The 14,411-nt window shown below is 53.2% G+C and overlaps 1 protein-coding gene across 1 annotated transcript; it reads right to left on the minus strand.

Moving 5' to 3' along the window:
• Positions 1-9,871: 9,871 nt before the first annotated feature.
• On the minus strand, positions 9,872-12,855 carry LOC147984563 (uncharacterized). The gene is made up of 2 exons (XM_087541158.1): positions 12,501-12,855; positions 9,872-9,891 (listed from the first exon to the last, which is right to left on the minus strand). Exons 1-2 carry the CDS (start codon positions 12,853-12,855, stop codon positions 9,872-9,874), a joined length of 375 nt encoding a protein of 124 aa, XP_087397284.1.
• Between the last annotated feature and the right edge of the window lie 1,556 nt (positions 12,856-14,411).

Raw genomic sequence — 14,411 nt, forward strand, 5'->3', positions numbered from 1 at the left:
CGCAATCCGACACTCCTACATGCACCGGCACACCCCTCTTGTCTCTTTTTGTGAGCGGGTGTTAAATGTTCTCGAAATGGACCGAGATTTACCAAGTGGCCTTGGTACACCACCGGTAGACCGCCTGTCAAATTTCGTTCCGTTTGGAGGCCATTTGATGCTCCAACGGTTAACCGGGTAACCGCAAAGGCCTCTTGTGTGTTGCAGCCCAACACCCCTCCAAAATGGCCCAATAACCCATCTAAACCATCTCCATGTCCTCCGTCATTGGATCACGACCGTGTGGGCGAAAACTACACCTCATTTGGACACTCCAAACTCCCTCTACCTATAAATATGTGTTTGCCCCCGAAATTTCACGATACAAACCCTATTTTCTTCCTCCTCCCGCCGACGGACATGTCCACCCCGCCGCCGGAGAGAATCCGGAGCCGCTGCCGTCCCCGCACCACCAGCCCGCGGAGCCCATCACAGCCCGCGCGAGCCCGACTGTGTCCGCCGCCTCGCCCCGCGAGCCCGAGCGCTCCGCCCCTATCGCTCAAGCTCCCGCCGGCCACCCGGACCTCGCCGGAGGCCGCGACCTTGCCGACCTCTCGCTGCCGCCTCGGCATTCGCTCCACGCCACCATCCCGCACCTCCAATGCCAGCCTCTCGCCCACGCTGCCTCGCACCTCCGCCGCCAGCCGCCCGCTCCAGCGCACCGCGCCTCCTCGCCGATGTCCCCGCAGAAGCTCGTCGCCGTAGCCATGGAAGCTGCCGTGGTCGCCGGAGCTCCCTCGTCGCCGCCCCGTCGCGTGTTGCCACCGGATCCGGCCAGAACGGGTCCGGAGAGACTGGATCGAGTCGCCCCAGCGCCCCGTGACCTCCCCGCCGTCCCTGCATCCTCGCCGGAGTTCCATGCGCGCCGCCGCCGCGCTGCCTCTCGCTCCCAATCTAATCAGGAGGAGACGGAGACTTAGCCCATGGGCCCCACCCCGCGTCAGGCTCATCTTCAGCCTCGGCCCACCGCGTCGCCCGGTCCGGCCCACCTCCTCGAGTCGGCCTCCTCTCCGCTCCTGGGCCGAAGCCCGTGTGGTGAGCCATCCCCTACATTCCGCCCGTTCGAGTTATAACTATCCTGCGCCCATCCGAATTCTTCTTCTAAGTCCTTGGATCCTAATATTTTCATGCCATGTTCCTCATGTCGTATCTAGGTGACCGTAGCTCCAAATGATGCATATGATATATCAAATTGTTCGCCTCATTGAGCTCTCCATGATAGAAGCATTTCCACGCATGTTCATGTTCATTTCTATGCCATTTTCGTTGATGCAAGAGTGCTATAAAATGTTAGCTCCTGGAGGTCATCAGTTTATGAGGTTTTGTCATTTTTGTTGCATTTGATGTGTGCATCATATGAATTTGAGGTCTACATGTGCTTTGAACTAAAACATGCCATATTTACATGGGTGCTTGTCTTGTATTTTTGTGATCAATGTGGTGACTAGAACAAGCATGCAAACTAGGCTCCGTGATGTTGCTGTTTTCAGGGACTTTGGATTTTTTTAAGTCCTTTTCCTGCTATTATTTTGATGCCATGTAAACTTGATGCTACAATGAGATCCATGCTTATTTTGGGATATTTAAGTAAGAATGTTTTGAACATGTGGTTATGATCTATCCATCCATGCCCCTGTTTGCAATTATAGAGTGGTCTAGCATGTCTTGTTCTTGCTCTACTTTTGCTATAAAATGTTCCTGGCAGAATGTTAACATGTTAATCAATATTGCCATGCTTGTTTTTAGTGATCCATGCATCATATGAACTTGATCTTGCCATGTTTAGCTTCATGAACATGTCATCTTGCTATTGGTATGCTTATATTGTCATGCAATGCTTTGTGGTGAGTGGCATGAGCTCGCAAAGTTGCCTTCCTAAATCTGTTTACGCCATGCTCGCAAAGGGTGGAAGGCTCGGCCTTATGCCTGGTGTTTTGTTCCACTCTTGCCGCCCTAGTTTCCATCATACCGGTGTTATGTTCCTTGATTTTGCGTTCCTTACGCGGTTGGGTGTTGTGGGAACCCCTTGACAGTTCGCTTTGAATAAAACTCCTCCAGCAAGGCCCAACCTTGGTTTTACCATTTGCCTACCTACCACCATATACCTTTCCCTTGGGTTCTGCAGACTCAAGGGTCATCTTTATTTTAACCCCCCCCCAGGCCAGTGCTCCTCTGAGTGATGGTCCGAACTAGAGTCCTTTGCAGCGCCACCTCGGGGAAACTCGAGGGTTGGTTTTAGTTGTACGGAGTGCTCATCCGGTGTGCCCTAAGAACGAGATACCTGCGACTCCTATCGGGATTTGTCGGCACATCAGGCGGCTTTGCTGGTCTTGTTTTACCATTGTCGAAATGTCTTGTAACCAGGATTCCGAGACTGATCAGGTCTTCCTAGGAGAAGGAATATCCTTCGTTGACCATGAGAGCTTGTGATGGGCTAAGTTGGGACACCCCTGCAGGGTATAAACTTTCGAGAGCCGTGCTCGCGGTTATGTGGCAGAGGGCAATTTGTTAATATCCGGTTGTAGAGAACTTGACACTTAACTTAATTAAAATGAATCAACCGCGTGTGTTGCCGTGATGGTCTCTTTTCAGCGCAGTCCGGGAAGAGAACACAATCTCGTGTTATGCTTGAATGTAAGTAGCCTCAGGATCACTTCTTGATCACTTATAGTTTCTCGACCATTGCGTTGCTTCTCTTCTTGATCTCTTTTGCGTATGTTAGCCACCATATATGCTAGTGCTTGCTGCAGCTCCACCTCACTATCCTTTCCTACCCTTAAGCTTAAATAGTCTTGATCTCGCGGGTGTGAGATTGCTGAGTCCTCGTGACTCACAAATACTTCCAAACAGTTGCAGGTGCCGAGGGTACCAGTGCAAGTGATGCTACCAAACTCAAGTGGGAGTTCGACGAGGATTTAGCCCGTTACTATGTTTCTTTTCCAGATGATCAGTAGTGGAGCCCAGTTGGGACGACCGGGGAATTAGCATTTGGGGTTGTCTTCTTTTTTTTGGTTCCGTAGTCGGACCTTTGATTGTACTTTGGATGATGTATGGATTATTTATGTATTGTGTGAAGTGGCGATTGTAAGCCAACTCTTTATCCCTTTCTTATTCAGTACATGGGATGTGTAAAGATTACCCCTCTTGCGACAAGCCTACCATGCAGCTATGCCTCTAAGTCGTGCCCCAACACGTGGGAGATATAGACGCATTGTGGGTGTTATAGTTTATTTGGTGGAAGATTATATGTTCAGATCCATTATGCATATTAATACCCCTCTAGTCATGAGCATGTTTATTATTTGTGAGTAGTTACTTTTGTTCTTGAGGTCATGGTAGAAATCATGTTGCAAGTAATCATGTGAATTTGATATATGTTCCATATTCTGATGGTATGTATGTTGTGATTCCCTTAGTGGTTTCATGTGAACATCGACTACATGACACTTCACCATATTTGAGCCTAAGGGAATGCATTGTGGAGTAGTAAATAGATGGTGGGTTGCGAGAGTGACATAAACTTAAACCTCAGTTTGTGCACTATTCCGTAAGGGACCAATTGGATCCTAGAGTTTAATGCTATGGTTAGAACTTATTCTTAATACTTTTCTCGTAGTTGCGGATGCTTGCGGAGGGTTAATCATAAGTAGGAGGTTTGTTCAAGTAAGAACAACACCTAAGCACTGGTCCACCCACATATCAAATTATTAAAGTAGCAAACACAAATCAAACCAACATTATGAAAGTGACTAGATGAAATTCCCGTGTACCCTCAAGAACACTTTGCTTATTATAAGAGACCGTTTTGGCCTGTCCTTTGCCTCAAAAGGACTGGGCTACCTTGCTGCATACTTGTTACTATTATCGTTACTTGCTCGTTAGAAATTATCTTGTTATCAAACTACTCGCTACTTACAATTTCAGCACTTGCAGACATTACCTTACTGAAAACTACTTGTCATTTCCTTCTGCTCCTCGTTGGGTTCGACACTCTTACTTATAAAAAAGAGCTACAACTGATGCCCTGTACTTGTGTGTCATCAAGGCTGTTTTCTAGCGCCATTGCCGGGGAGTGAAGCGCCTTTGGTAAGTGGAATTCGGTAAGGAAACATTTATATAGTATACTGAAATTTATTGTCACTTGTTACTATGGAAAACAATCCTTTGAGGGGTCTGTCCGGGGTATCTTCACCTCGTCCAGAACCACAATTAGCCAGCCCTCAACCTACTGCTCCTACCAAAAATATTGAATATGAATTTCCTTTGGGTATGATAGAACAACTGCTAGCTGATCCTTATGCAGGAGATGGAACTGAACATCCTGATATGCACTTGATATATGTGGAACAAATTTGTGGGTTGTTTAAGCTTGCAGGTTTACCCGTAGATGATCTGATGAGTAAGGTTTTCCCTTTATCTTTGAAGGGAAAAGCATTGGCATTGTATAGGCTATCCGATGATATTGGATCATGGAATTGGAATCGTTTGAAATTGGAGTTCCACCAAAAAAATTATCCTATGCATCTAGTTCATCGTGATCGCAATTATATATATAATTTTTGGCCTCGTGGAGGAGAAAGTATCGCTCTAGCTCGGGGGAGGCTTAAGTCAATGTTATATTCATGCCCCAATCATGAGCTCTCAAGAGAAATTATTATCCAGAATTTTTATGCTCGACTTTCTCGTAATGATCAAACCATGCTTGATACTTCTTATGTTGGTTGTTTTATGAAGAAGACTATTGAATTCTGTGGGATCTTTTGGAAAGAATTAAACACAACTCTGAAGATTGGGAACTCGACGAAGGTAAAGAGTCAGGTATAAAGCTTAAGTATGATTGTGTTAAATCTTTTATGGATGTCGATGCTTTTCAAAAATTTAGCACTAAATATGGACTTGACTCTAAGATAGTAGCCTCCTTTTGTGAATCATTGCTACTCATGCTGAACACCCTAAAGAGAAGTGGTTTAAATATGACCCACTTATTAAAGAATAAATTAAAGAACCAGTACTAGTTAAAGAAGAAACTATACTTTATAATATTGATCCAGTTGTTCCTTCTGCTTATATAGAGAAACCACCTTTTCCTGTTAGGATAAATGAACATGCTAAAGTTTCAACTGTGGTTAACAAAAGCTATGTGAGAACACCTAAACTCATGAACAAATTAGGATAGAACCTAATGTTGCTATGGTTAAAGATATCTTGGAGGAATATATAGATGGGCATGTTATTTACTTCTGTGCAGAAGCTGCTAGAATTGCTAAACCCGAAAAAAGGATAAGAATAGACCAGTTGTTGGCCTGCCTGTCATTTCAGTTAAAATAGGATATCACTGTTATCATGGTTTATGTGACATGGGTGCTAGTGTGAGTGCTATCCCTTACACTTTGTATCAAGAAATTAGGAAAGACATAGCACCTAGAGAGTTAGAAGACATAGATGTTACTATTAAACTTGCAAATAGAGACACATATCACCTTGTGGGATTATTAGAGATGTTGAAGTCTTGTGTGGGAAAACAAAATATCCTACTGATTTTCTTGTTCTTGGTTCCCCACAAGATGACTTCTGTTCCCATTATCTTTGGTAGACCTTTCTTGAACACAGTTAATGCTAAGATAGATTGTAAGAAACAAACTGTGGGTGTTAGATTTGGGGATGAGTCTCATGAGTTTAATTTTTCCAAGTTTAGTAGAAATCATCATGAAAAAGAATTTCCTAGTAAGGATGAATTAATTAGTCTTGCTTCTATTGTTGTGCCACCTACTGACCCTTTAGAACAATACTTGCTAGACCATGAGAATGATTTACATATGCATGAAAGAAATGAAATAGTGTCAGATCACGGGTTCCAGCAAGACCCTTAAGGTTTGAACACTGGGGTGCACGCGAAGATTCCCCCCCTACCGATCCACGTCCTGACTCGGCTAAGATCTGACGAACTAACTCAACGAACTCACAACACAAGGGACACAAGATTTATACTGGTTTGGGCCACCGTTGTGGTGTAATACCCTACTCCAGTGTTGTGGTGGTGGATTGCCTCTTGGGCTGATGATGAATAGTACAAGGGGAAGAATAGCCTCCTGAGGTTGAGGTGTTCTTGTGCTTGGCGAACTTGTGTGTGTGTGTGGATTTGATCAGCTCAGGCCTCTTCCGCTAGCTATGGTGGCGGCTAGTCCTGTTTATAGAGGTACTGGTCCTCTCCCCAAATATTGAGCGGGATGGGAGCCAACAGCGGCCAATTTGAAAGGGGACAACTAGTACAGCTTATCCTGACAAAAGTGGTATTCGCCTACAAAAGGCTCTGGTGGTGACGCCGCCTTGGGCTCCATGGTGACCTCTGTCTTCCCGTCCTTCTGGTCTTGGTCTTGTTGCACCAATATGGAAACCTTGCTTGATGCCTCGGTACTCAACGCCTGCGCTTGCCCCCTTAGCACCAAAGAGGAAACAAGGACGCTGCACGCGCTGGTGCCCACCTGGCACCCGCCTGGTCTCGATCGTCACTGCTCACATCACAAGAACCTCGCGAGGTTTGCCTTGCCTTGAACTCTCCGCCCCTCGTGAGCCTGCCTGGCAAGGTCACTCCTGAGGAGGTCTTGCATCGTCCGCCTCGCGAGGCTTGGCCCCTCGCGAGGGTCTTGAATGCCTTGTTGATGAAGATGGGTCGTATAAGGTTGCTAGCAAAGCCACGCCGTGGGCCGCGGGCAGGCAAGTCTGGGGACCCCCATTCCCAGAACACCGACAGTAGCCCCCGGGCCCAAGGCGCGCTCGAGCTTGGCTTCGAGGCGAAGCCAAAGGTCAAGTTGGAGCACCGCGGGCCCCAATAGCTTGCGACCTTGGTCGACGCGTGGCGGTTGATTGGACGTGGGCGTCTCCGCTTCCCCACGCTGCCTTGGCAACTGCCCGACTTGACAAGTCCCTGCAACATGCAAGGAAAACCATCATTACCTTTGATCACACGGGGTGCTGGTTGGCCTTCTCCTGGAATAAATGGGAGGGGGCGGAGCCCCCGTCGCCCATCTTTCCTCTGCCTCTCCCGCTTCTTCTCCTTCCTTGCTCCTCTCCTGCTACCAATGGCACCGTCGAGGAGGTTCACTACCACAGAGAAGGGGAAGGCCCCTCGCGAGGGGCCCGGCTCTCCGATGCCCAAGCGTGGACGCGGCCGTCCACGCAAGCACACCGCAACCCCCGCTGCGGCCCCGCGCAGCTGTGGTGGTGCCGCTTCGCAGGGCAGGGGTCGCTCCGGTCGTGGAGGTCCCGTCGATGAAGGGAGACGTGTCGTGGTCGCACTGCCTCCCAGGCCGTGCTTCCACTCGGCGGAGATGCTATCGGAGTTCGTCGTCTGGTCGGAGAACCCGACGGGAAACTGGCTTCAGCTCCCACGCTTCTTCGCCGACGAGCTGACGGCCTCAGGTCCAGGCAGGCTTTGGCTACAGGCAGACGGCTGCTGCAGCGGGGCTTCCTCGGTCGTGGTCGAGGTCTCTGTCATGGGCAATATAGCTCTGGCCCGCGGTTGGCAGACGTTTTCCCGCGCGCGCGACCTGGGCAGGCGGTCCACCCTCCACTTCAAGTACGACGACGATGCGACCCTCTATGTGAGGGTGTTTGGGGAAGATGGTCGCAGCATCGGGTGCTGCCCCGAGGTGAACGACGGCGAGGAGGTGCTCGGCCTTGGCGACGACCGCGACGAGGATGAGGGCGAACCCGCCCTTGGTGCCGACCGCGTCTCGTCCGGCTATGGCAGCTCTTCCCCTAGCGACAGCTCTAGCAGTGGCGGCTACAACCAGCTGCCATGCCGCTGTGCCCGCTTCGAAGACCGTGGCGGATTGTCTCGTCGCCGCGCCTCTGTGAAGTGTGAGGAGGGGTCCGGCTGAGCTCAGGAAGGCGATGGGGCCTGCCCCCATGGACCGCTATAGGCGTCGCTTTTATTTTGTTCTTCTTTTCCTTCCTGATTCAGAAAGAAACCAGAATGGGCCCCGGAGGGGCGTGTGCCAAACTATGATCTTAATTTTTATGTTGTGTTCGCCGTTCCTGTGCTGTGTTGCGACATTGTCGTTTTATGTAGGGATAACTTAGCTCGACTTGTTTTGAGTGGCCTCCTCCTCACGAGGCGCTTGCTTCCTAGTACCCGTTGAGGCCTCCTTGCCCTGATATGCGCTTAGGAACTGCAAAAAATTCGTCAAGAGGTCCATCGTTCACCCGGGGCTTGGTCATAGGCGCCGCTGGCCTTGACTCGGTGCTTTGTGTCGCGATACCCATGGGGCACGGACTAGGAGAGGTGCGCCAGCTTGTGGGCTCGAACGAGGGTGCCTCGCGAAAATATAGAAGGAGGAAGCTCAAGAAGGTACCTGTTCAGCCCCCTCGCGAGGGACGCGAGGGAGAGTACAGGTCGACCAAAGAGGCGAAGGCAGAAACAGAGGCAGAAAGCGATAAAACGGGACCAGCAAGAGATACCAGAAAGCAAATTTCAATTAAAAGAGGGGCGAGCCAACTTCGGAAAGCAAATGAAAAGCCGCGCCTGGCACCTAGTCTAGTCTTCGACGTCTTATCACCAGCACAGAGCTAAGTGCTGCCACTCAGCATGGGAGGGAGCCCCCGAGGCCCAAGGGCGGCACTCCTGAGGCTCCGGGGTGTGTATAGCCCCACTCATTATTACATGAGAGTGTCACGGGCGGCGATTCTTCAGAGGCACGGGGCCTTGCTTCACATGCGCTGGGCCATTCTTCACAGGCACCGGGCCTTCTTCACAGGCACTGGGCCTTTCTTCATGGGTAGAACTTCTGGAGGTGTTCGATGTTCCAGGCGTTTTGGACGGGTATCCCATCCTGTGTCTCCAGGCGCGCGGTGCCAGGCCTGGAGACGTGGACGACCTTGAACGGGCCCTCCCACATGGGTGACAGCTTATGCAGCCCCTCCCTAGAGAGCACCCGCCTCAGGACGAGCTCACCCACCTCAAGAGTCCTGGAGTGGACGCTGCGACCATGGTACCGCCGCAGCGCCTGCTGGTACCTTGCTACCCGTAGTGTAGCTTCGCGGCGATGTGCCTCCCCCAACATGAGGTCCATCCCCCGCGTGGCGTCTTGCTGCGTGTCATCAAATGCCAGGACCCGTGCTGAGCAATGCTTGACCTTGTGAGGGAGGACTGCTTCTGCTCCATAGACGAGGAAGAACGGGGTATCGCCCGTTGGCTTGGTGACGGTGGTGCGGATCGACCACATCACGGACTGGAGCTTGTCGTGCCAGCCCCTGTCATAGGCTTCGAGCTTCTTCTTGAAGGTCCTGGTCTTGAGGCCCCTTAGGACCTCCGCGTTGGCGCATTCGGCCTGGCCATTGCTCCCGGGGTGTGCTACCGAGGCATAGCAGATCTGTGTTCCAAGGTTAGCACAGTATGACTTGAAGAGATTACTAGTGAACTGCGAGCCGTTATCAGTGATGATGCGGTTGGGGACCCCCAAAAGGCTCATGAGGCCCTTGATGAACTTGACCGTAGAGCCAGCTAGGATGGCACGGACGGCTTCAACCTCCGGCCACTTAGTGAACTTGTTGATGGTGACATAGAGGTATCGATACCCCCCTGGCGCCCGAGGAAACGGGCCTAGAATATCCAGCCCCCAGACTGCGAACAACCACGAGAGTGGAATGGTCTGGAGGCCCTGAGCTAGCTGATGGATCTGCTTGGTGTGGAATTGGCAGGCCTCGTAGGACTTCACTAGCTCAGCTGCGTTGTTGAGCGTTGTAGGCCAGTAGAATCCACTTCGGAATGCCTTGCCGACGAGGGTTCGCGATGATGAGTGGTGCCCGCAGTCCCCGCCGTGTATGTCGGCTATCAGCTCTTTCCCCTGTTCCCTGGAGATACAACACAGTGAAACGTCATTTGGTCGCTTCCTGTACAACTCACCGTCCCGGATGCAGTATGCTGTGGCCTGATGGGCCACGCGCTCCGCGTCCTCCTCCTTCTCCGGCAACGTCCCTTGCATCAGGTATTCCGTGAATTCCTTGGTCCAGCATCCCTCCTGGGGCTCGAGCGCCAGGAGTAGGCGTGCTCCCAAGGTCGGGCCACAGGCCGGGGCTCCTGTGGCAGGCGGCTGCGGGAGTTCCTCCCGAGGTTGAGTTGTTCTTGAAAGTGGTGGCGTTGCTGACGGCTTGAAGAGCCGCTCCTCGAAGACGCCAGGCCCCTGGGGCTGTCGCTTGGATGCTCTTCTGGCGATGTCGTCAGCTTCCTTGTTGGTGCCACGGGGCACGTGCTGCAACTCCAGGCCCAGAAGTTGCTTCTCCATCTTGCGCACCTCCGTGAGGTATGCTTCCATGTGCTCGTCCTTCGGCTCGTATACCTTGTTGGAGAAGTTGACGAGGAGCTGTGAGTCGCTCCTGATAGTGAGACGCTTCACCCCCAGCGTCGCCGCAGCCTTCATGACGGCTATGAGGCCTTCGTATTCTGCAATGTTCTTGGAGACCTTCTCGCCCTGCTAGAAGCAGAGCTGCACGGCGTAGTAGAGCTTGTCCTGAGGGAAAGAGATGAGTACTGCTCCAGCCCCCGTGCCCTGGCGCGTGAAGGCACCATCGAAATACATGACCCAGCCGTCAGGCGCCTCGCTTCCCGGCAAGAGGGACCGGTCTTCGCCAACTTCGAGCGCTGGGGCATCTGTCCATTCTGCCATGAAATCAGCAAGCACGGCTCCCTTGATGACCCTGGTAGTACTGAACTCCAACTGGAATGCTTCCAACTCGATGTTCCATTCAGTGACCCTTCCGGCAGAGATGGGGCTCCTGAGCACTCTCTCCAATGGGTAAGCTGAGACGACCTTTATGGGGTGGCCCTAGAAGTAGTGTCGTAGCTTTCACGAGGCTACCAGGAGCGCAAGTAGGAGCTTCTGAGGCATGGGGTACCATGCTCTTGCATCCTGCAACACCGTGCTGACGAAGTATACCGGGTGCTCGACGAGGGTAGGCGTGCTAATGAGGTTTGCGTCTTCCGGAAGCTGGGGTGCCTCCTGAGATGTTAGAGCCCCCGATGCTTGATCGCTTGCCAAAGTCTTCGCGAGTTTGGGGGCATCGTCATGCCGAGCCTGATCCTCTGCTGCTGCTGCAGCCCTCGTGGTGCCCTTCTGGTCTTGCGTCGTCTCTACTGGAGGCGTGGCATGGCGTGATGCGCCCTTGGCTTGGTGTTCTTCCCGAACCGCCACCAGAGCCGCGCTGGCTGAGTATGGGGTGGCGGCAAGATAGAGCACTAGGGGCTCACGAGGTCGCGGTGCCACCATCATTGGAGGGCTGGTCAGGTATCTCTTGAGGTCTTGAAAAGCTTGGTCGGCCTCTGGGGTCCACTCGAACGGGCCCTTCTTTTTCATCAGCTTGAAGAAGGGTAGGGTGCGCTCTCCCAGCTTGGAGATGAAGCGCCCCAACACAGTCACCTAACCAGCCAACTTCTACATTTCCTTGAGGGTCTACGGTGTCTTCAATGGCCTTGACCTTCTCTGGGTTGGCCTCGATCCCCCTGTGGGACACCAGGAAACCCAGCACCTTGTCGGAAGGAACGCCAAACACGCATTTCTCCGGGTTGAGCCGCAAGTCCACCTGGCAAAGGCTTTCAAAGGTCTCCTCCAGGCCTCCCGAGACTTCACCACGATGTCAGCGACGTAGGCTTCAACGTTTGTCCCGAGCTGCCGCCCTAAGGCGATGTGCATGAGCCGCTGGAAGGTTGCGCCCGCGTTGCGCAGCCCGAACGGCATGCAAGTGTAGCAGTACACCCCACACGGGGTCAGGAAGGCCATCTTCTCCACATGTTCTTCCGCCATCTTGATGTGGTGATATCCTGAGAACACATCCAGGAAGCATAGCAAGTCGCACTCGGTGTTGGAGTCGACGATCTGGTCGATGCGTGGAAGCAAGAACGGATCTTGGGGGTAGGCCTTGTTGAGGTTGGTGAAGTCGACGCACATCCGCTCCTTCATGCCTTTATTGGGGACGACGACGGGGTTCGCCAGCCACTCGGGGTACCGAACCTCGCAAATGACACCCGTAGCCTCCAATTTTCGAGTTTCTTGGACGATGAAAGCTTGCGTCTCCATGGACTGCCGCCTTGCCTTCTGCTTCACGGGGCATACATTGGGGCACACCTTCAGGTGGTGCTCTATTACCTCTCTTGGGACCCCTACCAGCTGATCAGGCTCCCGGACGAACACTCCCTTGTTTGCACGCAAGAACTTCACTAGCGCCTCCTCCTTACCAGACTCAAGGTTGGCGCCTATGGTAAAGGTTGCCCCTGAGGACCCATCCTCCTCGACCGACACTTGCTTGGTTTCTGCCTTGTCCTGAGTGAAGAACTGCTTCTTCTTGGTTGGGGAGGCTCCCTTGGCCTTGGAGGTATCCGCGTCGGCGGGTCGTGTTGCCGCCGTGGCCTTGAGGGCAAGGTTGAGCGCCGCCAGGGCCTCCTTGGCGTCCCCCTTTGGTGAGGACACCTTCGCCCCCCGACATCTTCTTGAGGTTGTAAGCAGGATGGGTTGCTGCCATGAACTGGGCCAGAGCTGGGTACCCAAGGATGGCTTTGTACGAGAGGCCAATGCAGGCGATGTCGAAGCTGATGAGCTCGGTGCGGTAGTTGTCGCGCGTGCTGAAGGTCAAGGGGAGGCGGATCTGCCCCAGGGAGCGGGCGGAGCCTCCGCCAACCCCCGAGAAGGGCTTGCTGGGGTGGAGCCGCTCAAACAGTACGTGAAGGAGGCTGAAGGCTTCGACGGAGAGCACATTGAGGCTGGCGCCGCCGTCGACGAGCGTCTTGGTGATGGATACATGGCAGATGGTGGGCGCGCACAGCATCGGGAGTGCATCCGAGCCAACGGTGGAGGCGGGATGATCCTTTGAGTCGAAGGCGAGGTCGGCCTCAGGCGCGGCCTAGCCAGGCGGAGCCCCCGGGCACTTGGAAGCGGTGCCGATCTGGCGAAAGTACGGCTTGACATGCCGATCTGAGGGTGGTGCTTGCGAACCACCGAGAAGAGCTGCGATGATGGGGGCCGCCGGTTCCCTGAAGCGAGTGATGAAGAGGTTGCGTAGCTCCTCCCAGGTGGCAACAGAAGACTCCGGCAAATGGAGGAGCCAGGCGCGCGGCGCGCCTACAAGGGCCATTGGGAACCAGTTGGCCATGATCTTGCCGTCGCCCTGGCTTCCAGAACGGCCTCCTCGTACGCCAGTAGGAAAACCGACGGGTCCGCTGCACCGTCGTAGCGCGGAGGCATCTCCGGCTTGAACTTGGGTGGCCACCGCACCTGCCGCAAGGCGGGGGCAAGGGCTCGGAGCCCCCGAGCGCTGCTGCGGGCCCCCGGTAGATCCAGCTGGAGGGGCGCCCACCATGGGGGAGTGGGCGTGGAGATGGTGGAGCGCGAATCGACGGAATAAAGACTCCGGCACACCCCTACCTGGCGTGCCAAATGTCGGATCATGGGTTCCGGCAAAACCCTTAAGGTTCGAACACTGGGGTGCGCGTGAAGATTTCCCCCCTACCGATCCACGTCCTGACTCGGCTAAGATCTTATGAACTAACTCGACGAACTCACAACACAAGGGACACAAAGATTTATACTGGTTCAGGCCACCATTCTGGTGTAATACCCTACTCCAGTGTTGTGGTGGTGGATTGCCTCTTGGGCCAATGATGAACAGTACGAGGGGAAGAATAGCCTCCTGAGGTTGAGGTGTTCTTGTGCTTGGCGAACTTGTGTGTGTGTGGATTTGATCAGCTCAGGCCTCTTCCGCTGGCTATGGTGGTGGCTAGTCCTATTTATAGAGGCCCTGGTCCTCTCCCCAAATATTGAGCGGGAAGGGAGCCAATGGCGGCCAATTTGAAAGGGGACAGCTAGTACAGCTTATCCTGACAAAAGTGGTCTTCACCTGAAAAAAGCTCTGGTGGTGACGCCGCCTTGGGCTCCATGGTGACCTCCGTCTTCCCGTCCTTCTGGTCTTGGTCTTGTTGCACCAATATGGAAACCTTTGCTTGATGCCTCGGTACTCCGCGCCTGCGCTTGCCCCCTTAGCACCAAATAGGAAACAAGGACGCTGTGCGCTGGCGCCCGCCTGGTCTCGATCGTCACTGCTCACGTCATGAGAACCTCGCGAGGTTTGCCTTGCCTTGAACTCTCCACCCCTCGCGAGCCTGCCTGGAGAGGTCGCTCCTAAGGAGGTCTTGCGTCATCCGCCTCGCGAGGCTTGGCCCCTCGCGAGGGTCTTGAATGCCTTGTTGATGAAGATGGGTCGTACAGGCCTGCTAGCAAATCCACGCCGTGGGCCGCGGGTAGGCAAGTCTGGGACCCCGTTCCCAGAACATCGACAAATAGATAAGATTTTCTTTGAACAACGCCCTCTGCTTAAACACAATTATC

Source organism: Triticum urartu, chromosome 2A, assembly GCF_056163025.1.
Source record: "Triticum urartu cultivar PI428250 chromosome 2A, HENAU_Tu73, whole genome shotgun sequence".
Classification (NCBI taxonomy): domain Eukaryota; kingdom Viridiplantae; phylum Streptophyta; class Magnoliopsida; order Poales; family Poaceae; genus Triticum; species Triticum urartu.